The sequence below is a fragment of the Falco punctatus genome, assembly GCF_963210335.1.
Source record: "Falco punctatus genome assembly, chromosome: 3".
In the NCBI taxonomy this organism is placed as follows: domain Eukaryota; kingdom Metazoa; phylum Chordata; class Aves; order Falconiformes; family Falconidae; genus Falco; species Falco punctatus.
The window spans coordinates 31,085,360-31,108,203 of NC_137582.1; the positions used below are offsets into that span (position 1 = coordinate 31,085,360).

At 39.8% G+C, this 22,844-nt stretch overlaps 1 protein-coding gene across 1 annotated transcript in view; it reads right to left on the reverse strand.

Moving 5' to 3' along the window:
* Positions 1 to 22,802, reverse strand: part of INTS8 (integrator complex subunit 8) — a 25,619-nt gene extending 2,817 nt beyond the window's left edge. The window contains exons 1-21 of the mRNA XM_080379454.1: positions 22,597 to 22,802; positions 20,983 to 21,157; positions 16,858 to 16,998; positions 16,379 to 16,450; positions 15,157 to 15,208; positions 14,026 to 14,208; positions 13,397 to 13,504; positions 12,520 to 12,675; positions 11,920 to 12,020; positions 10,425 to 10,566; positions 9,180 to 9,250; positions 8,887 to 9,062; positions 8,112 to 8,245; positions 7,407 to 7,517; positions 6,524 to 6,725; positions 5,864 to 5,985; positions 4,616 to 4,800; positions 3,138 to 3,171; positions 2,396 to 2,452; positions 2,251 to 2,312; positions 1,097 to 1,215 (exon numbers count right to left, since the gene is read on the reverse strand). Coding sequence (XP_080235580.1) covers positions 1,097 to 1,215; positions 2,251 to 2,312; positions 2,396 to 2,452; positions 3,138 to 3,171; positions 4,616 to 4,800; positions 5,864 to 5,985; positions 6,524 to 6,725; positions 7,407 to 7,517; positions 8,112 to 8,245; positions 8,887 to 9,062; positions 9,180 to 9,250; positions 10,425 to 10,566; positions 11,920 to 12,020; positions 12,520 to 12,675; positions 13,397 to 13,504; positions 14,026 to 14,208; positions 15,157 to 15,208; positions 16,379 to 16,450; positions 16,858 to 16,998; positions 20,983 to 21,157; positions 22,597 to 22,726 — 2,533 coding nt within the window. The 5' untranslated portion in view covers positions 22,727 to 22,802. The remainder of the gene's footprint in view (positions 1 to 1,096; positions 1,216 to 2,250; positions 2,313 to 2,395; positions 2,453 to 3,137; positions 3,172 to 4,615; positions 4,801 to 5,863; positions 5,986 to 6,523; positions 6,726 to 7,406; positions 7,518 to 8,111; positions 8,246 to 8,886; positions 9,063 to 9,179; positions 9,251 to 10,424; positions 10,567 to 11,919; positions 12,021 to 12,519; positions 12,676 to 13,396; positions 13,505 to 14,025; positions 14,209 to 15,156; positions 15,209 to 16,378; positions 16,451 to 16,857; positions 16,999 to 20,982; positions 21,158 to 22,596) is intronic.
* Positions 22,803 to 22,844: the final 42 nt, after the last annotated feature.

The following is a 22,844-nucleotide window of genomic DNA, read 5'->3' on the forward strand; positions in this document are numbered from 1 at the left end:
GACAAATATGTCTCCTTTGGATTTCTGCCCATCTTACTGCACACCACAGACATCCTTCCAGTCCAAAAACCAGATCTGGGAACACGCACCTTGCCTCCCGTAGCAGCCCAGAACACCAGCACGTAGACAGCAGAGGCACAGCTATACCCTCTTTTACTGCCAGAAAAGAACAATCTGGCTTAAATGCCAAATGTCACTAGAGTGCTCTCAACAAATAATCTGAGTGGAGGAAATGCCCAGCTACCTTTGAGCACGGGTACAGCCATGTCCTTCTCTAGCACATACACCAGGTAGTACTGTACTTGTCTGGCTAGCTTCTGAAAGCTCATTCTTCAGCACCTACCGCTCTGCAGTCTCTTCACCCGCACTATGAAGTAAGCCCCACAAACTGACTCTAGACTGGGGGATAACTTTACAAAGCGTAGTATCACATAGGCTGGGCAAGATTTGCCCCGGCAGCTGCTGCCTTGCTACAGTCTGGGTGTGTGGTGGTGCCCGGGATGTGAAACGCTGTGTGTGCTGCTGTACGTGCCAATTCTGCTGACTGCTCCCAGCTGAGGAGCAAGGGTAAGTACTGGGGGAGTGGCGGGGCAGGACAGAATGACATCTCAGCCAATGCCAGACCAGGAGTTTACGCTTCCTCATTTACAAATCCTAGATACCTCCCCAGATAAAATACAGATCCTCTCCACTCTGCTCATCACCTGCTCCAGCGAAGCCCATCTCCACTTTTAAAAGCAAGCACTATTCACACAAGTTTTTGTTCACAAAAGATTTGTATGTTAGGGGTTTGCGTAATTATACCATTTAAGGACCAATTACACTAAAAAAGTGAAATTAACGATGACTCTTAAAGTTTCCCTTACCCTAAAAGCAAGTCCACATGACCCATAGAAAGCTCAGTCTGTCTGTAGGCTTAGACAACCTCCAAGACCAATTCACCTACACTATTTGCATCTAAAGATTTTAAACTCATCACCTGAGCTTCTTTTCCTAAGAGGAAATACAAGGAGGGTTACGTCAAGCAAATCTTAGAGAAGTAAGGTACCCCAGTAGTGCTACAGACGTGCTAAAAATAGACATTGGTTTCACTTACCAAAATAAATATCTGCCTGAATAATTAACCAGAAGTGGTTGTTTGCGTTGATAGTCAATGCATAGCTGACCAGCTCTTTTACTGTAACAGCCACAGCTTCAAAGTCCACCGATTGAAGACTAAAGGAAAAAAAGAAGAAAAACAATTCCTAAATGATTGTTTTGGTTTTTTTAAACACTAATCTCATTTTCCATCTAGTTTAAGTCCTAAGCACTTGCATTGTGTCAGGCAGAAATAACTCCAAGGAAGATTCAGCGTTGCCTAAGACTACTGTTGAATTATGTCAATGGAGCAAGTCTGACAGAACACACCCACCCCTCACAGACTTGGACAAAAAGTCCTGTGGCTGACACCAGAAAAGGGATCTGTGCAACAACATACGTTCTCAGTTTCGAGAAGTTTGAAGACAACACCTGAAACCACTACAAATTTTTCACAGCATCTGCATGAATAGCCACAGACAACAATCTGGAAACCTGTGGAACCAGCCTGGAAGGAAAAGCTGGGAATGGTTTGGCACATTGCTTGGGCAGCCTCTCCCAAAGTTCATGTGGAATCTCCATTTTTTCTAAACATGTTTTTTCTCACCCTACTGCTAAATTTTGGCAACACTGAAAACAACTGTCTTCTGCTTGACCTTATACACTGAAGTCTGTACCAGTAACAATGAGACTATTCAATCAGACCATTTAAAGACAGACTAACCACACTAAGCATTACACACACTCTCCCTCACGAGAGTCATCTCTCCCGAAGCATACAGGGAATCTAAACCAGTGAGGTTCTAGTCCCACAGAGCATCTAAACTTCACTGGAGAACTACAGTTCAATCCAGCCAGAACAAAACAATGGATACCATACACCATGTAGGATTTTGGCTATTATTCACCACACCCCTAAAAAAAAAAGTTATTTCCTATTAGAGTATTATATAGTTCACATAAACCCTCAGTTTCTTGTACCCACATCTCCATCAGGACCATCAGATTAGGAACACAAACCTCCATGCAATCAGACCAGTCTGCTCACAAACAGAATGGGGGTCAGCAATGCCCTTACACGGAGGAGTCACACTAACGCACAGTAACTAACTGGAACCAAACCCACTACGAAAACATGTACTTTGAAAATTGTATTTTTAATTATCATCTTACTTGGGGATGGATGAGGGCCAGATGGAAATGTGCTCTGCTGCAATATCATTCACAATATCTTCCTAAGAGAAGAGAGATGGTAAAAGAAATTACAAAGATAAACATTTCAAGAAAGCCAAGTAGGATGCTTATGATATATACTAACCCGAACGTTATGAAGTTTGACAAACAGGGACAATATTGTGGTTAAAACCAATGGTTCCTGTAAAGGAAAAAAAAAAAAAAACTATTCCCATGAACTAACAAAACTCCATTTTCTTTCCTAAGCTTTAAAGCTATGTAAGAAGTTCTGAAAATCATTATAACTTCCTATAGAAACAGAGCAATACTTTGTTAAGTACTTTGTTAAGAAACCTGCAACACAAGGACACAGTGATAAAGTTTCTGCAGGAAGTAGTTAATTCAATCTCCCCAACTAACTCCTTGTATATAACCTTTACTTAGGTTTTGCACATCTTTATGTTGTTTCTGTGGCTACTGCCTAACATTAAACTTAAGCTAGGTATGCTACAACTTTCTATGCATTTACAAACCCACAAGCTATAAACAATTTCCCATCCTCTTACTTCTGCTGCTTAGTTATGATGCAAATAGCACCTTCCCCCTCCCTCCAAAAGGTAATGCTTTGCTTCATGACAGCTGCAATACACATACTCTTAATGTTAACAGACCTCCATTGTCAGAATTCAGGGTAAGATTGGGGTTTTTTTTTTAGAAGCTGTTCCACACTGCTGTATGGCAGGTATAGCAAATCCAGAAGTTTTTCAGCCATACCAACCACCTATATAGCTGTCTGATTTTCTGGAATTTAACAGGAAAAATCCAGAAAAACACTATCGAAAAGAAGTTCTGGTTGCAAACACATTCTCAAGACCACTATAACTTACCCGAAGCTTTTTGATGAAGGACAGCAATTCACTCCTAAATTAGGGACACAAATACACAATCATCCACAACAAGGAATATATGCAAACTTAATACACTGGAAACAAGAGTCAGTAAAGCTATTTCTTAACCTGTCAAAATACCCCTTCACCTGTAAGTTTACAAATGCAGGGTATAGAAGTGAAAACACTCAAGCAGGTCATTCACTTTTAGTCACTAGCAAGTGTTACTTTTATATTTAAAATAGATTAAATAAGAGGTATCTATTATTCCACAAAGCTACAAAGGGCATGAAAATCACTATGTAGTTAAGTCAACCATTGACTCTTAAAAGGGAAAGCAACTGAACTGTACTGTAATTCTCCAAGCTAGGGCTCCAACAATGACCTACAGGCTTACAGAAGAGGGTACACAGTGATCGTTTATAATGTACATTGATTCCTTGTCATGCCACATCAGAAGTTGTCACCACAAGACAACCTAGACAAGCACAGCCTGTTTAGGAAAGGTTTCACTGCTCCTTTTCCATAACAACAACAGGGCCACTGTCCTTTGCTGTTTGGGTCAGAGGTGTCAGAAAAGGTTCAGTAAGCTAGAGTACACCTGTACTGCTTCCTTTGCCTTGCCAGAGCGTACAACTGAAACCTACAGCAAGCACGTTCCCCCCTTACATCCATCCCACAGCAGTGGAAGCGAAAGCAGCTGGTCTTTAGGCACACATTAACCTGATTAGCTCAAAGAAGGCAAAGAAACAGTCAATAATTTGACAGGGGCACCTTTCCCAAGTTTTTAACATAGAAAGTTGTTCAATATAATCATACATTCCAGAATTTACTCTAATGGGCAACTTATAATCAGGCTGAAAACACTGAGTGGACAAATCAGAGTCCCAAATCAATCAATCTATCAGTCAGTTAAGGCTAAGACTGGCTGAAATTACCCCAGTCAAGAGTATTTTCTTCCTTTCCCTCTCCCTAGAAGCTCAACTGAACTAGAACTTCATTTCAAGACTGAATAAAGTCTTTAGCTTCAGAAAGCTAAATTAAGTATAGACACATGCTGTGAGCTAGGTGTTCAATACAGTTATAAAAGTAGCTAACTGATAGACTCAATGGAGACTGCAAAGCAATTCTATTCAGTATGAAGCCAACAGCCCCCGGTCGGTGAGCTAAACTGCCCTCTAGATGCCATTGACTTTACTGGGAGATCTACACCGATTGTAATGGGAGCACACGCATACATGCTTTGGTGTCTGTACATTGACCTGAATCCCACACACTCCTTTTCTCTCTCTGCACATGAAAGTCAACACATCACCACTAATAATCTGCCCAGTGGTGGTATTGGATGTTTACTCAGAAAAGATCTTTAGCTGCTGTCACCGCTCTGACAGTGGAATCCAGGCAATTTCTGAAGGGAACATGGGGTCAAATATACAATTCAATCAATCTTTAAAAATAATGTAATAAAACCCCCATACCTGTACATAATGCCCAGTGTAGACTCCCTGTGTTTTATCAAACTCACTCTGCCATCATTCCCCCGCTTGTGCTGGTTGGATACACTGCAGATTTGTACGACGACTTCCCAAAGGTCTTTAGCTGTCCGTCTACTTTCTTTGGGACCCGGAAGTTCTTTGCAGGTAGCAGCCAGCAACTGCCCCAGCTATGCAATGCAACAGAAAAAACACAGTAGCTACAGTTTCTCTGAACATTGACTACAGCAAAGGAATTACTGGCACTTATAATGGCTAAACAAGTGATTTTAAGTTAGAAACCACAAAGCAATGTGACTGAACTCAGCAAAGGACATCGATGAGAAACCTGGAAGACAGGAATTAAACAGAGGATTGTTCTCTTTATTAGTTTCCTTAGGGTATATTTCATTACTATAGGCTCCAGAAAACAAGCTTTGCGCTCTGACTTAAACACACTGCATAAAACACCTAAGGCCCATAAAATATAGTTTTACAAAGACCGGCTCCCTAGAACTCCCTTAACTTTCATATAATAATTAATCTGAACTGAAGCTGGCTCCCTCTGCTACACAGAAAAGCTGAAACTCAAAATGGAAATTAGGAAATACCACAGGTAAGCAGAGCAGGCCAAAAATTAATCTGTCCTGTAATGTGATCTGCATTCAGCTTCACTGCCTGACTCTGAAGGAGAAACATTGCTGTAAAACCATTTTAAGAGCAAAGTTTTTTTAACAAAGGCAGTGCTTGAGTGTCTCCAGAAATTCAGCGCTGGTGTTGGGTTAAAAGATGGAACCGTTATGGTGCATTTGGAAAACAAGTGTCTTAGGAACAGAAAAAACACCAGACATGAAGCCTGAGACCTGCACGCTTCTCATACCTCCTACATGAATCTAGGCCGAGTTCCAGCCCAGAGGAGAGTCCTTTATGGAAGTGCTGCAGGGTTTCCATCAGCTTATGGATCATAACCACACGTGACTGCTGCTTACGGAACCAACCTCAGCTAGCAGCCAACAAAAGGGCTGAGATGCAGTTTCTTTCATCTGTCCTTGCAGCACAGCCTCCACGTCTTTTGTCAACCGTCAAACCACTTGCTGCTTAGCCCTGCTGTCTTCTACACCAGACTGAATTCACTATAGCCACAAACCCTGACACTCTTGAGAGAGAAGGGTACATACTTTTAAAAGTACAAAAGACCTCAACAGGAAGAGTCAATTACAGCTTGACAAGGCTTTGAGACTGAGCACCCGTTACCTTCACATAAGGGTTAGTTTGAACCAGAGGTAATGGAACTTGCATGGTCAAATATTCATTCTCACACCAGTTTAACAGGAAGGCAACACATTCTTCAGCTATAACTTGTCGAAGAGGAATATCTGGAAGAAAAGAGGTTCTTTGCTTAACTGTTTTTTTAAGAAAACACTGCTTATGAAAACAAGCAAAACCCATGTCCTCTAACTAGCCACTGCTGTTCCATAGTGCAAAAGATCACGATGCTTAGCCCTACAAGCGATCTCACCTCTGAAAATTAGGAGCAACAACAGCTTCCTCTAACCACAACAGTACTAGGTTACTCCCTCAGCGTGAAAACATGCAGACTGCTTTAACAACTAGCAAAACTTTTCAGGTAAAAACGCAGACATATTTATCCTGTTCAAGTCCTTCCAGTGGCACGAAGCAGAAACTGTCCAGTGTTCAGTAATATGTAGGCATCATGATGCTGCTGTTCTCATTTACAACTTCTAAAAACTAACTGAACTCCTAGAGACTCACTAAAACCAGCGTTAAACTTCATGATTGTTTTTTCCAATTATACACCTAAATGGTAAACCTACAATACGAAGTTGGGTTTATTTCCCTTTTTCTCAAATTTTGTGCTTTACTGCATCCCAGGAAAGACTGCAGTGTACTTACCGGGTACTCTCATTTCTAAGTATCCTCTGACTCTGCTTATAAGATCAGAAGGAGGACGTTCTCCAGAAACACCAGCTCCAGCTTCATGAGTATAAATGTCCAAAAGCAGCATTTCATTCAGCATGACTTGACGGAGTTTTGGAGAAAACTCTGTCACGAGTTCCAAGCAAGCAGCAAAAAGCTGTTTTGCATGGACAAAATCCTGCAATTAAAAGGATATGCTTTAATGATTCCTAATGGATTCGTAAGAGAAAAGACCAAGAGTCAAAGTGCTGTTTAGCTCTATCCTGGCTGAACCAGCCTTGACATCCGTTACTAGTTAGCACTGCTCAAGCATCTCACAATTACCATTTTTGAGTCCTTTGGACTTGCTATTAAGTTTAACAGTTCCAACAGTTCCAGATTTTTCAAACAAAGCAACAAGCTTAAGCAAAAAAATATCAGAAATAACTACTGCATATTAGGTGCAGTTTGGCTTTAGTTCAGCAAACTATTGATATTGTCAATTACGAGGAAAATAAATCAGCATTCCAGTTAATTCCTTACGTAAAACAGCCAAAAGAACAGCATTTAGTATCAGTTAAGTCAAATCACTGCTGGGTTTAGAATCAACGTGATTTAGTACATCATAACCAAAACATTGTATGAATGAAATTAACTCCGGGTCCAACTCACTGGAAAGCCATGGTCCTTGCTCTACTGATGGAACTTTGCGAGACAGAAATATTTAACCCTTATATGACACACAGAGTTTGTGTATGGCATCTCCCTTGCCCCTTAATTTTTCAATTCCTTTTCTCAAAAAAGGCTTCCCATATTTTCAGTGTTGTTACAATTCAATTGTCCAAACCAACTCACCAGTAACTTCAGATGGTTTGCTCACCTTAATTGTACAGCAGTGTAATCCCTTTGCCATAAGGATGTAGACCAAATCCCTAGTCAGACTGTCTTTGATTCCTAAAATAACATTGCCGTAAACATTTGGTACTTCCCACTGAGAGAGAAATACATAGGACATTTGCACAGAAAGAGGTTTCAGAATTCACATCACTGCTTAAAACATAAACAAAACTCAAATATTGAAAATGATTGCCAATTAAATGTCAACTCTTTCAGTTTTATATCTAATCCAAAGTAATATATGGCTCATATAGAAGTACAATACAAATTGCGAGCTCACCTACTTTGTTCATACTCTGAATATGCAACAATTGGGAGGGGGGGGGAAAGCAAGAACAAACCCCCCAAAAAGACAAGAAATCATTACATAAAAAAGGAAAATCTCTTCCTCTCTACTGCTCCGAGCTTTTAGTGACAGGAATTTAAACTAAAATAATATTGCTAACTAGTCAGAACACTGAAAGCAAAAGCTACAGAAGTTTGTTTTCTCACAAGGAAAGTTTGTGATAACAGCCAGTAGTTCCTTAAAACAAAAGTTTATACGTTTTATTGTAACACTTTTCATAGAGAATGTGAGTTTAGATAGGTATCATCATTCTTACTAAACTTCCATTATGCAGAGGGAAAAAAAAACCCTCACACTGAAGATCTATGCCAATGCTCACAATGACCACATTAAATAAATTACCTTATTAGAAACTGTCCAGAATTGGCGTTCTGAAGTCATACCATGCAACTCAATTAAGATCTGGCGAATCCTCCAAGGATCTACTGACAATATGAGCTGATGTTCAAGCTGGCCAATATTGACACTTGCTGAAGCTAGAAGAAAAGCAATCTCAGGTCTCCAGTGCATTCCTTCTTGATGTAAATGCTTATGTTTCTTTAGTATGTAACATTTTAAACATAACACAGTAAGACCAGCAGATACATTGATGCTTTTGTAGGCCCTGTGCATCCTTTCCTGCCCTTCCACAAACACCTTGCACTAGCTTCCCAGCTCCCTGACCTAAAGGGCTGCTTGCAATGCCCCCTTTCCTCACACCAGCATCTCTGAGTATTCCCTTACCCTTGCTCCAATAAAGCAATAGGTTCAAAAGCTGCACCAAAAAGTGTTCCCATACTGCTTGCATTTTCACAACTCATTTAAATCAATGCAAGACTGTATTAGAGCTGAAAAGGTAAGTTCTTTCCAGCCCCAGTCACCATCTGGCAGCTCTTATGTTAGCTTTGACTTGTGCAGTTGCACAGCCAGCCAGCTATGTCTGGGAAATGAACTGGCCGAAAAAAATCTGTGTTTCACTTTGGTAGGTTTAAAACTTCATCCAGATGGTACTCCTGGACCAGCTCACCACACAGTCTCACAAGCATTAGCGCTGGTGTAAGTCCTGAGACAGGGCGGCCGTTCTGGGAACGGCTGTCACAGACAGATTTTGTTCAAATCAACTGCCAATGAAAATTACCTGGGATATCATAAAAAGAAGTCACTGGTTTTGTACACAGGTTGATTCGAGGAGATCTCTTCCTCATTTGATCAATGAGCAGCTTCCGTTCATCATCTTTCAGCAGTTTTATGAACAGCTCATGAGATGAAATCATAAAGACAAGCTGAAGATCTTCCAAACCCAAACACAAGTTTCTAAACAAATAAAAAAGTTAATACATGAGCAGGAAGAAGCTGCTTATTTTTCCAGTTGTAAGTTCTCAAAACATTTGTGAAAGTGTAAATTCATGTTATCTTAATATGGGTACAAACTTCAGAAATGCTGCCATTTTTCTCTTCAGTGCTTCAGAAGCATCTTCCAAGTTTATTGATCTTGAACAAACCTGAGAAAGAAAGCAGATAGTAATTAAGCAGCCTGTTAGAACTTTTAAATATTTAGTTACAAACAGTGTTACTGCCCAGTCTTCTGACTGACTATTAGGATCAGCCTGTAACACTCTCTCTCAACGGAGGCAACAAAGTTATCTGATAAACACTGTAGCCATCACAGACGGATCAGGTTCTTTCAACCTGTATACAAGACAGGGTGTTTCAGGTAACTGTGATCTTCCCCCAGACACAATTTATACTCCTTTTCCTATTCCTTTGATACTTGGGTGAGCTGAAACAGAGTGCCACAGTATCAGTCAGCCTCACCAGATCATTAAGCACATTACAAAGCCCTTTTACATGAGTTTAAAAAGAACAAGCATTTCTAAGTGCAAAACTGAAAAACTCACAAAAGTAACGGGATTTGTTTTTTTTTTTAATAAAACAGCAGTTGAAAGAACTAAATAGGTGAATTTAATTGCCAGCATGAAACTTTTTTTTGAGAAATACATTTTAAGTCCTAATGCAAGCAGCTGATGGAACAGCTTTTACTTGCTCTGAAGCACAGAGTACTGTCAATCAATTCTTGCCACATGATTGAAGAGACAAGCAAAAGACAAGGTTCAAATGAAGAAAAGGAGATATGAAAATAACAGCAAAGCAACCAAAGGATTAAGTTTAGTCCGAGTAATAAGTTTCCTAAAAAACTTCACTGAGAGTAACAGTTTAGGTCTCACATATACAGTAACTTCAGGATCATTTCATGACACGCTAATTTCTACAACAAAGCTGGTAAGGAGAAGTGGTCCATATCAACACACACTTATTTTTCTAATCTCTCTCTCACAGAGAATTTGTTTCTTTGTTCTTTGAAAACAAGCATTCAACAATATCTCTATATCACTTAAAGATATTAATAGCAGCACTTTCAAATCCAAGCTGAAGCAACAGGTCAACACTGGTTCCTCCCCAACAGACGGCAATGCAGCTATGAACAGAGGCAAGACTGACCACAGAGTGTAATTGCACTAACTGCAAAGAAGCTGAATACAGTTTGAGAAGTTACCTTAAAATGTGTTTTTCTCAGCTTCAGAAATCTGAGCATTACTTGCAACAATAATACAGTTATGTGGGGAAAGATATCTCACTGAATACCAATTCCCCTTCTATTTCAGCTAATTTCTTTACCTCAAGGAGGAAGTCTATTTTCTCTTTGCTGGGTTTCAGGAACAGCTGACAAAACTGAATATCAATTGTTCGACCCTGCAATACATCACAGACTGTATTGCACACGCAGACTTTGAAACAAACTTCATCCAGAGCATCATTCCTGCATGAACACAAAACTGAAGATCACAGAATGTCTCTGACAAACACCGAGTTGGTACCACAGCAAAGCTCCAGGCCCCAGATCCCATGACAAGTTTGTACCACATGCCTCTGCTCAAGACTGCACTCAGAAAAATTTTACTTAGGATCTACTTCAGTTTACCCAGGACCCTATTTTCTCTAAAAGAAAATTCCCTCCCCACCCACAGCTCTGTTTCACATGCAGGCTTCATTACCACTTTGGCCTGAGCACCATTAGAACTTCCAACTAGAGCAGTGCATGGCTGACAGCTCAAAAGACTTCAGGAATATTCATGCATCTCAGAACATAAAATCATTGGATGAAAATCAAAACAAATAACCAGAGCCTATGGCTTCCTTCTCTTAATCCCTCTCTGTGTGCCTTGTGCAGATTTCAAAGTCATGCTCATCCATCCTTTGTCTAACACTCATCACCTGAAGGCGCTCTGTATCAGGTATGAAAGCACCCCTAGACACTGCTAAGCTACAGCCTCTAAGATCACCTTAATTAAAGAGATGTTTATTTGACTTCTCTCTGGCTGAAGTGAAAGCTGAATTCAGTAACTATTAAGCTCTTACACAAGAAGCTGTCAGCACCGAGACTTCTCTTTCCTCACTGAGCCTCTCTCACTTTTTCAACTGAAATACTGTAGGCACCTTTCCTTCGAGAAGAATTATCATCATGATTATATGGAAATGCTTTTCATATAGCCCTGATTCAAGTGCCTAAGCTCCACTGAAGGCTGAATTTTGGATGTGGCCATGTGCTCAGCATTTCTCAACTGGGAGCCGTCCACAAGCTGCCCTTCTAATGTGCCTAATTCTCTCTGCTTATTATACATTTTTTGGTATTAACCATACTAATCCTTCAGCCCTGGGCTAGTTCAGCAGTGCACAAGGCTCCTAATCACAGGTAACTACACTGCCAGTGTTCCTAATGAAGTACGTCTCCTACAATATTACTGCTTAATATTGTTAGCCTGACCAGCTTTGACTTCAAGTTTTAAGACCTCTAAAGAGGCATTAACTTAGTTATACATTGTATATATATGTATGATAAATTATGACACAAATAAAAAAAAAATCAGTAAAGTGGTAAAATTAAGTGTTAATGTTCATTAAATTTTACCCATAAGGCACAGTGAGATAAGATCGAAACACAGCTCCTTAGTTGGACGATGTAGTTTAGACCATTACTAACAGAAATACAGGCTGAAGTTTCTTGTACATAAGCAATTCGTTGTTAGAAGATTTTGTATACTTTCCATGAAAAACATAACTAATGAAAATCACTTTTCATCATCATTGAACAGATCATTATTTAATGTCTCACCCTTGTTGAGCTTTTTGGAAGAGTTCTCTCAGCACTGATTGCCTGAACTGAACAGGTAAGCTGAGGGTTACATTATCTTCAAGAAATATCTTCACTACGTCCTGTAACACAAACACAACTGGAATAGTCAATGGATAATGCAAAAGATACAGATAAAGTAATTTTCCATCTGGTAAAAATCTTCAAACTAACAGAAGTGGCTTGCACCCATATGTAATGCTAAAATTCATTAAACAACCAGAAAGGGACCAAACAACAACAAAGTTCTCTATCATCAGAGAATCAAAGGAAAAAAAAAACAACAAACCAAAATACCACAAACTTGCACATCCCAGCTGCAACATTCCCTGAAACCCAAAGAATTAGATTCTACCTGAAGACTCCATATATCAACAATCTATTTAAATTGTACGGAATCCAAGCTATTTTCATCCAATAAGTATCAAATTATGTTATATTCTTATATATGTGTATTCTAAAACAGCATGTTAATGGTTAACAAACAAATTTATTAAAATCCATGTCAGTTCCAGCGGAATCATCTACATGGAATGATTAAAGAACCCCTCAAATACACATGAGTTCATTTAAGCACCCTACCTGATAGTTGCCAGATTTCATACAGCTATGGATTTGACTATAAGGAGTTGCCTGTTGAGATGCATCATCAGAAGATGAGGTAAGAACTCCACAGGCTTGACAGTACCCAGCTAACCGTTCTTCATCTATGGTAAAATGAAGTGATGATGAACCATTCTGAAAAGTAAGAGTTAGTCAAATCTTATTGGCCAAAATATTGTAAAACATAAGCTTAATTCAGGAACAAATGGAGACTTACAGTATCCCAAGTAACAGCAAAACAACAGAAGAACATGCATGTACACATTTTTTTAAAAGTATACTTTTATACATGCTCTTTACAGCTTAGACCACGTTTAGTCTATTTAAATACAAATGTGAGTTTTGCAGGTTCTGAAATATAAATATGAAGCAAAATAAAAAAGGAAGCATACCTTAATTCTAAATTAAAATGTTGTATTATTTAAAAGGTCGGAACATGTACAAGTTGATTTCCAAGAAAAAATTAGATAAAACCAAAATATGTCTTGCTGTATAGTTACCTTCCTCAAACACACATCATCACAATCAAAATACCACAGAAGACACAGAATGTACTGTTCAGTTCAATTAATATTAGTACCGGAGCTATTATTCTTGCATTTCTTGGATAAAAAACATTTGTGTAAGAGAACATTCATTACAAAACATAGAACAAAGCAGCAATATACTGCAGCCACTTAATATAACTTCAAAGGCGGCAATGAGAAAAAACAAAAATTGCTGTCTAAGTCCCATGAATTTTCTTTAAAAACCATGTGTATCATTAACAGTTATTAAATTGCTAAAGAAGGAAGCAAAATTTAGACAAACTTTTTTTACGAGAGTTGAACATACATGCTAATAGAACACCCAATACCTTGGCAATCAACTCCTTTGTTTTGAAAAACTTCTCTTTAGCATTTTCATGAACAGCTGCATTTGTAGATCCTTGTTGAAAATAGATTGCACCCAAATCATAGCAAACCTGCAAATAGCATTTATATAAATCACTTTACCTTGTATATTTATATAACATTTTAAGTTTAGATTAAGTATTTCAGCTCAAACCTTACATGTACCTTAAACTACTCCCAGTTGTATCTAATGTACTGACATACGCTGCATACCTTTCCCCACATATTTCAATTGTTTGTTCTTTAACTATGATCTCAGTGTGAGTAATTCTGCACAGACATGACAAAATTACAGAATTATTTCCCCATAATTGTTCAGTAGAATGCAATAAGCTGCCCTTGTCATATAATGGTTTACTCCAGGGGGGTAGCATGGGGGTGGGTGGGTGTTGGGGGGGAAGCAACAATATTTACAGTGTTGAAGAAAGCTCTAATAAATGTAAAAACCAAGTCAGTAATATCTCGTTGCATTAAAAAAGAACACAGAAAATTTTAATAGAAAAATACCACAATTTATCTCAAAAACTTTATCTAACACTTCCTCTAAAGAAACAGACACAAACTGAAAGCTTTAGCGTAGAATATAAGCTACCTGGCATTGTATCTCCTCTGCACTGATTTTCAGTCCAGCTGTGGAACTTTCTGTTTCTCCATTCACCATACCAGGCTCCATGGCTAATAAATCCAGAGTTCTTATAGTGTGCACGTAAAGATCTTTGTTTAATTTAAGTGCTCCTTCTAGGACCAGGATGGAATCAGCAGCTTGCTCTTTCAACTGTAATAGTTCAAACACATCGAAAAAATCAACCTCTTGGTATGGAGCTTAGCTCTGGGTTTAAATTAACACTAGAAATGTACCAGTACAGCAGAAGGATAGCACAAAAACCTGTCCTTATACGCTTGTCTCATTGCTATGTAGAATCTACTCCTGTATTTCTTGTAAAACAAAGAAATCTGTGACTTCAATTTCAGGTACTCAGAGAAACAGGATCAAACTCTTGATTCCAATTGAAACAAAACATTTTTCTGTTTCACCTACACCTTTTTATACACTTTTGGAGCATTAAGTTATTCAACAATCAGATTGCAAACTTTTAAGTTATTTTTTCACCACTGAAATAAACCCAGCATCTACATGAATAACAAGATTTAAAAAAAAAAAAAAAAAGGATAAATTGGTTAAACAGTTAAAACATCATTCATGCTCATCTACTTGAAAAAATATGAAAAATTAAGAATTTTGGAAAATGTATAATAAAATTAAATGATTCCAAGTAGTACAAGAGTAGGAAAATGAGCTAGGCTACTTATGGAAGTAGCTCTTTCTTGCTTTTCTCAAGGGGAAACGCTTGGGGCACAACTAGCATTCTCTTGAAAGTTACATACAGAAAGCAGTCAGCTACTAAATGCTTTTTAAAAAAACACATTTTAAGTCTTGAGTTTTTCTGCCATATGATTTTGCAGAGGTTTGCTCTATTCATTTGCCACCAACAATGGGCTGATGAAAGAATACTTCAATCACACAAAACAGATTTTATACTACATGGAGTGCAGAGACAACACCATCCAAAATGCACACAGTGGGACTGTAGCAAATGCTAAGTGGCAAATATAATATAAATGTTCTGAATCCAACAAAAGTGTGATGCCATTGTTTATTTCCTGTAAATTTACATGTAAATTCAAGCAAAAATAAGCAGGGGGGGAAGTCAGGAAGTCTCACCACTTTCAAAATATTTTCCGTTAGTTCCTTTTCTTGCTGCATCTGGTTCATCCTGGAAAATAAGCAGAAGAGGTCAAGATCTCAACTATAAAGCAAACCTGCATGTTATTTTACTTCATGTTCTAGACCACAATTCAGTCATAGTAAGTTTCATTTCATTACATTTTAAACATTATTATGCAGATCCACTGACTGCTCTTAACCATCTATATCTGAAAGACAGCATTATATAACAAAAAGATAAGTTTTGAATGAGAATGTGGTTCAATAAAATGGAAGTTACAAAGCTTTAATTGATTTTTTCTTTAAAAATCACATTGCTAGTATTAGCAAAATTATCATGAAGAAATCTGCTTCCACAGCCTCGAGTCTCTTGAAGCTTCACTATTTAAATCTTCTCGAGCATGTGTCAGAGGCAGAACTGTGTTGATGTGTTTATGCAAAAGCATTTTTAAATTATGCTTATGCAAAAGTATTCTTAAATTATTTCCCCATACAGAATTTTTTCATTCAGGATCAGACTTTGATACATATACAACAATACAAGATTTATAGTAAAATGAGTTGTAATAGTATTTTTAATTAGCATATTTAACAGACTCTCTCAAACAAGTATAGCCTAATGCTACGGTATAAAATGAACATAAAAAACATGAGAAGTACCACTGAGATACAAATTTCTCTGATAAAGTAGGGAGTAACATAAGTATCAATTCCAAGGACAGGCTGTAACTAAAGCCACAAAACTTTCAGAACGCAAAACTAATACTGACGTCAAATTCCAAATTATTGCCTAATGAAGTAAATTAAAATACTTCTATTATTTCTCAGGTTACCACACATAATGTGGCAAATTGCTACAGTAAAACAACCATATTAAGCAAGCTACTGTAAGTTAAAACAGGATGTGAGAAATGTAACCTAAGCTACAGAATAAGCATACCACTTAGGCAAATCACTATCTTTCTCCCAGATTTTTCATTCTTCTACAAATTCACAGCGATGATAACACATTAAGAGTGGAACGACAGACAAGTACATACACATATCAAGCATGTCTAACAGGAAAATAAGAATATACTTGAAATAAGTGTGAGTTTTCCATGCTACAACTAGCCATTTTAAGCAATTTATGTCATTAACATGATTTAATCCACTTAGACATTAAATTTCTGATTACAAAATGCACACAAAATTCAAATTAATTGTACTTGTAACTTACACATTTAACTGAGGTGGACCAGGTTTCACTTGCTTTACAGGAAAACTACTTTGAACAATGGTCCTTATGGCCCTACAGAGAGGAGAAAATTAAGCCAAGAATGGTATTAGCCTCAGAAGCGTAATAAGCAGATTACATGTCTCACAAGTATCAGTTTATCTCTTCAAATACATTACACCATTAGAATACATTCTCTACTCAAGAGCACATCTAGTATTTCAGAAGTGCTCTTATGTCCATGAGAAGCTAAAAGACAGCAAGACTTTTATCTTTGTAAGGTGACAGTTCAAACTACTACCTTGACTATTTTTTTAGAGAACAAAACCAGCTGTAGAATAGCTTTTCAGACCCAGCTCCTCATTATAACCCACCTACAGATCACAAAAATATTACTTTCAGATTCTTTCTCCTCTATGAACAGAAGAAAACATTGCTTTGTTCGATGATGATTTTAAGATTATTGCCTTAAAGTTGCTTACCATCTGTTGTAGAGTAGTATTGCCATCGCAGTGGTTGGGGGTAAGCTGGAGAGGTCTACATCCACATGTTTAGTTCCTGGGGGAACTTTGCTGATACATAGAAGTTCATTCAGTAGCATGTTCAATACAGGAACAGACAAGCTATTAAAAAATAAATAAATAAAAGAGAGAGTTAGATACTTCATACAGTAATCCCACTTTTGGAATGTTTAAATAATATACAATACCATTCAGTACTATATTATGACTTAACATCCCATGGAAGTAAGGGTAGTAGGATGTTTATTTAGCATAATGAAATGCTCTGTATCAGATGGCAGTCTAGATCAGGTATGTAGGTCAGTTACCAGGTGTTAGCAGCAGAAGTTACGCCCAAGTGGAAGGCTGCCCCAAGAGCTGAACTACTACTGTGCACCACTCTTACTCCACACAGACACATCCCCAGAATAATCAGTCACCTATAACAGCAGGTCCCAATTGGTGAGAAATGTTTTCAAAGTAGTCCCAACTCATACTTCCAGAAGGTAAACAACCACATTTCCATTGCAAATGGCATTTCATTCACATAAAGAGAACACTTCTCCATGCTGTCATGGCTTATCCCCCTTTCTGCAGCATCCACTAACAAACAGTGAAGTTAAGACTAGGCACTGGAATAGAGCACTGTAGAACACTGTAAGCTGCATTACGTAAAACATGCATTCAGCTGGGACAGAACCTTCCTTGATAAAATGAGAAGATATGCAGGCTGGACTGCATCACTCCAAGCTTTTGAGGCATAATTTAACACAACTGAAACATTATTACTAATTTAGACATTATTTGAAATTAAAAGTGATGAGCTACTGCCAAAGCACCTTTGACCTTGTGAAAAACTTGCATTCTTTGCAACCAGCATAGAAAATGATCAGTGAAACTACACATTTAGCAACTAGAGTCAGAGTTCAGGTTAAACAAATTTTAGGTCTTGTGTTGTATCAGTCTCCCTGTCTGCTACAAAGGTGTAATTTTAAACTAACAAAAGCTGGTTTTACTGTGTGGGGTCCAGGAATCTTGTTTTCGTTGGCAAGAGTACATCATTCAAATGTTTGTAACAGCAGAAATTTAAAAAAAACTTGGGTCAAGCCGTTATTTTTATTTCTTTTTAAATGCCATAACTGAACCTTTGAGTATAATCAGTTAAAACACAAGAGCAGTTTCTTAATTAAAAACAATCTTGGGCTTCACAAGTTAACAGAAGAGGAACTCTAGCTACTGCACAGAGATGCTAAATTGGTAGTTGAAATGACTTCATATTGTTTCTCAAAAAAACCACCACAGATGACAAGATTGTTTTGTCCAAACCCCAGAATCAGCCCAATAGTGTCATACCGTAGGACTGATTTCTGAATCAGGATTGTACCTCCATTTTAAGAAGTAAAGGTACTAACTGACAGGAAATACACCATGAATAAATGTCAGTTTAAATTTAAATTCCTCCTGGAAGAAGGGAAGCAGCCATTAAAATAAAGCAAGCTCTCTTGTACACATTCACATCTGCTTTCAAAGCTGAAGGTATATATATAAAGAAACCCCCTATTGTATACCAGATTCTTTTGTCCACGCTGTATTTTCACAGCTAACCACAATAAAGGTTTCTGTTCATTCTCTGCAGTTGTGTACTATCTTGCAAAGGTCTTTGGCAAGCAGTAATCTTCCCTCACAACACTAAGGCAGACAAATAGGATATAGCTTAACAGATGATAAAAATATTGGGGGAAGGTGGGGGTGGCAAGAACTTCATAGGTAAAAATTAATGACATCTCATTGTTGTGGCTTAATCCCAACCAGGAGGTGAACCAGAAAAAGGTAAAACCCATGGGCTGAAGCAAGAACAGTTTAACAACTGTAAATTGTCAACAGTTCAACAACCACAACAACAACTGTAATGAAGAGGAGAGAGAGAGAGAGAGGAATAAAACCCAAGGGAAAAAAACCCCAAGCTATGCACAATACAATTGCTCACCACCCACTGACTGATGCCCAGCCAGTCCCCAAGAAATAACTGGTCCCTTCTGGCAAACTCCCCCCAGTTTATATACTGAGCATGATGATCTGTGGTATGGAACATCCCTGTGGCTAGTTCGGGTCAGCTGCCCTGGCTCTGCTCCCTCCCGGCTCCTTGTGCACCTCCCCACCGGCAAAGCATGGGAAACCTGAAGTGCTAGATTGAGAGTAAGCACTACTTAGCAACAACTAAAACATCAGTGTGTTATCAACGTTATTCTCATACAAAATCCAAAACACAGCACTGTACAGCTACTAGACAGCCTCTGTCCCAGCCAAAACCAGGACACTGGTTCCAAGCCCTTTTACTGCTCATTATAGTACATTATTAAATAAATTGTAATACAAGTGAGGAATACAAATAAAAGTACACATGAAGAAACAAGCCCTACCAGCAATTTGAAGGAAAATATTTTTTTCAACACACTTCTGAAATAAAAAAAAAAAAATCTATGCAACATTGTCAAAAGAAATATTTTCAGATCAACTCAAGACGACTTTTTGGGTGGTTTTTTTTTTTCTTCTTTTAAAGAAACTTGTAACATACTCAGAGCCAATGTTACTTTTATGTAATGAAGAACTTCTTCCAAGGCATCCGCAAGCCAAATGATTTGTTTAGTAACTTTATCAGAGGGCAGGAAGGCTCTGCAGAGGGGTCTGGACCGATGGGCCAAGCCCAGTTGTAGAAAGTTCAACAAGGACAAGTGCCCGGTCCTGCCCTCGGGTCACAGCAGCCCCAGGCAGCGCTGCAGGCTGGGGCAGAGCGGCTGGGAAGCTGCCTGGGGGAGAAGGCCCTGGGGGAGCTGGGTGACGGCCGGCTGGGCATGAGCCAGCAGTGTGCCCGGGGGGGCAAGGGGGCCCACAGCATCCTGGCCTGTATCAGAAACTGTGTGGCCAGCAGGACTAGGGAAGTAGTTATTTCCCTGTACCTGGGCACTGGTGAGGCCACACCTCAAATACTGGGTTCAATTTTGCAAGAATCTTGCAGAGAAAACTCACTGCAATAAAGATATTAAGGTGTCCAGAGAAGGGCAACAGAGCTGGTGAAGGGTCTGGAGCACAGGTCTTACGAAGAGCAGCTGAGGGAACTGGCGTGGTTTAGCTTGGAGAGGAGAAAGCTCAGGGGAGAGCTTATTGCCCTCTACAACCACCTTAAAGGAGGTTGTAGCAAGGTGGCTGTCGGTCTCTTCTCCCAGATAACAAGCGACAGGACCAGAGGAAGCAGCCTCAAGTTACACCAGGGGAGGTTTAGATTGGGTATTAGGAAAAATTTCTTCAGCCAAATGGTGGTCAAACACTGGAACAAGCTGCTCAGGGAAATGCTGGATTCACCACCCCTGGAGGTGTTTAAAAATAAGACATGTAGACATGGCATTTAGGGACATGGTTTAATGGTGGTCTTGGCAGTGTAAGGTCTACAGTTGGACTCGATCTTAAAGGTCTCTTCCAACCTAAATGATTCAATGATTCTATGCAAATTACAACTGGGGCAAGCAGTGCCCTGCTAAGATTTTTACACAGCTGAAGTGCACCTCCCTAATGTGCTTAGCGCTGCCAGAGTAAAGAAGTTCCCAACTGTTCTACCTCATCAGAGCATTCAGCAGCTGAAATTCTTTGGTTTAAAAAAATTAAAAGGAAAAATGCAAAGGTGGAGTTTGTCTATTTCAACCAGTCAGTTCAGTGATCTAGTTTGCAGGTATATAGAGTTCTTCACATGAACAAAACCGGAGCAATCCCTCCAACTTTAAGCATGCCAGAATGGAGCAACTTGCCACTGAAGAAAAGCATAACCTAAAATTCATCTTTATGCGGTTTAGTATGTACATCTTAATATCTAAAGCCCACAACTCTTGCTCTCTGAATTATAAACAGTATTGATCTGCTCACAGATATTGCCTTTATCAAAACCTTTTTCTAACAGATGAAATCCAACTTTATTTCAGCTGTCAGACCCAAAACTCTTCTTAGTGGTAGAAGATACTGTCAGAAAAGGGAGCAAGACAGACTTCCATTTGTTAAAATAGAGATCTCAGGCAACTTCAGTTTAGTAATTTCAGCATCAAGATTTACAGATTATACCTTTTCTCCAACACATCCAAATCCCACTTCAGATGAGCAGCAACTTTAAGAGCAAGAAGTTTTAAGATGCGGTTTCTTTTGTTATCAGGTGGTGGCTGAACTTGGTTCTGTTCATTCACTGATGGTTTTGAAGCTTGTTCCAAGAACTGGACAATCAGCTGTACAGGTGGTGGATCTGCAAAACACAATCACTTTCCAAATTCTTTGTAAGCCCAGAAATCAATTTCTTGTTGCAGCTAGGAACAGGGATCTATCTCCTTGTCACTTATACAGCTGACATTGCCACCTGGCAGATTCTAACCCCAAAGGGTATCTTGCTTATGCCGACCCAAATCAGACTATTAAGATACCTTTGTTTAACCTCCAAGTTTACTTGACCATTATAACCAAGCTCTCAATACTTTTATTTATTCTATTTTGTATTAATTTTCTGTATTTGTATCTACAGAAAATAAGTGTTGCCTATTGAGATAACAAGTTAGCTGTTGCAAAAATATCCACCTACTCTTAGTTTTCCTCTGTATTTTAAAATATATTTACAAGCAGCTGCTGGTACCTCTGAATACATTTAGAAGATACTTTCAGACCAATTAAACAAAAAAAAAAGTCCCCAAATCTCTCTCTTACGGTAAGATAGTCTCTCTAGTACCTTTGTGCTGCTTTGAAAAATTGAAGCCAAATCATAACTACTTCACTCTCACTGAACTTTGTGAAATGTAGAACTAGTATTAATTATTATTTAAAATCGTAAAATAGCAGTGTGAGATCTAAGCACAAAGATAAAGGCTGACTATACTTAAATTTACTTCTTGTAGAGGCAATACTGTCCCAGCTTTTCCCGTTTCCTCCACCTGCCTGTAGAACTCTGGTACTGGAAAAGGCGATTCCCACTTATGATTGTCAAAAGATCTGCTACTTTTAAATAAGGTCACTTTCTTACAATACATCAGACTAGGTTTCTATTCATTCCAGGTCAAAGATGACAGAGCAATTTCGGTGCTGAACCTTTAGGACTCTAGTTCCTGGCGCTAGCAAGACTTTCACGGGGGTAAAACAGCTGCAAATTGTAACGATTTCGACAAAGAGCACTTCACATTATAAAAATAAACAAATTGTAGCATTTCCACAAACAAAATTCACATATGCGAAAGGAGAAGTGATCCACCACGCAGGAAAGATAGAGAAATTACGTTATTAAACAGGAAAGTTAACGCAAAACGAGACAAACACATTTGCGCTTGCTAACGCCGCGCTGGGCCCGCCGTCCCCGCCTCGCCCTCCGCACCGCGCCGCCCCCAGCCCCGGGGCCGCCCCGGGCCTGCTCCCGGGCGAGGGCTCGCCTCCCACCGCGTCACCGGCGCCGCAGTAGCGAAGCCCCCGGTGCCTCCCTGAGGAGGGCAGCGCGGGAGGCGGCGCCGTGCGCGGCCGGCAGCACCAGCAGCAGGCCCCGGGAAGGCAGAGGCAGCGACCGAGCGGCGTGCCGCAGCCCTGAGGGAAGGGGCCCGCGGGGAAACGAGCGAGCGGTTCTTCCCCGGGGCCCGCGAGGGAGCCGGGCAGCGACGCCGGGCCGCGCCCCAGGGGAGGTGGCCGCCGGCAGGGCCGGGCCGCACGCACCGGGAGAGGGCTTCTGCAGGTGCTGCTCCAGCAGCGCCTCCTCCAGCAGGAACTCGAACCAGGAGGTCTGCGGCGGCGTGCAGGGCCGGCTGGAGGTGGCGGCCTCTCGGTCCGCCGCTTCCGCGCTCATCGCCGCCACCGGCCTCGCCCGCCCTAGGTCCAACGGCAACAAGATGGCCGCCGCCCCCCCCCGCGCGGGCGGAGCCCCGGCTCATAGGGCCGCCCCCGGCCCGGCCCAGCACGGCGCG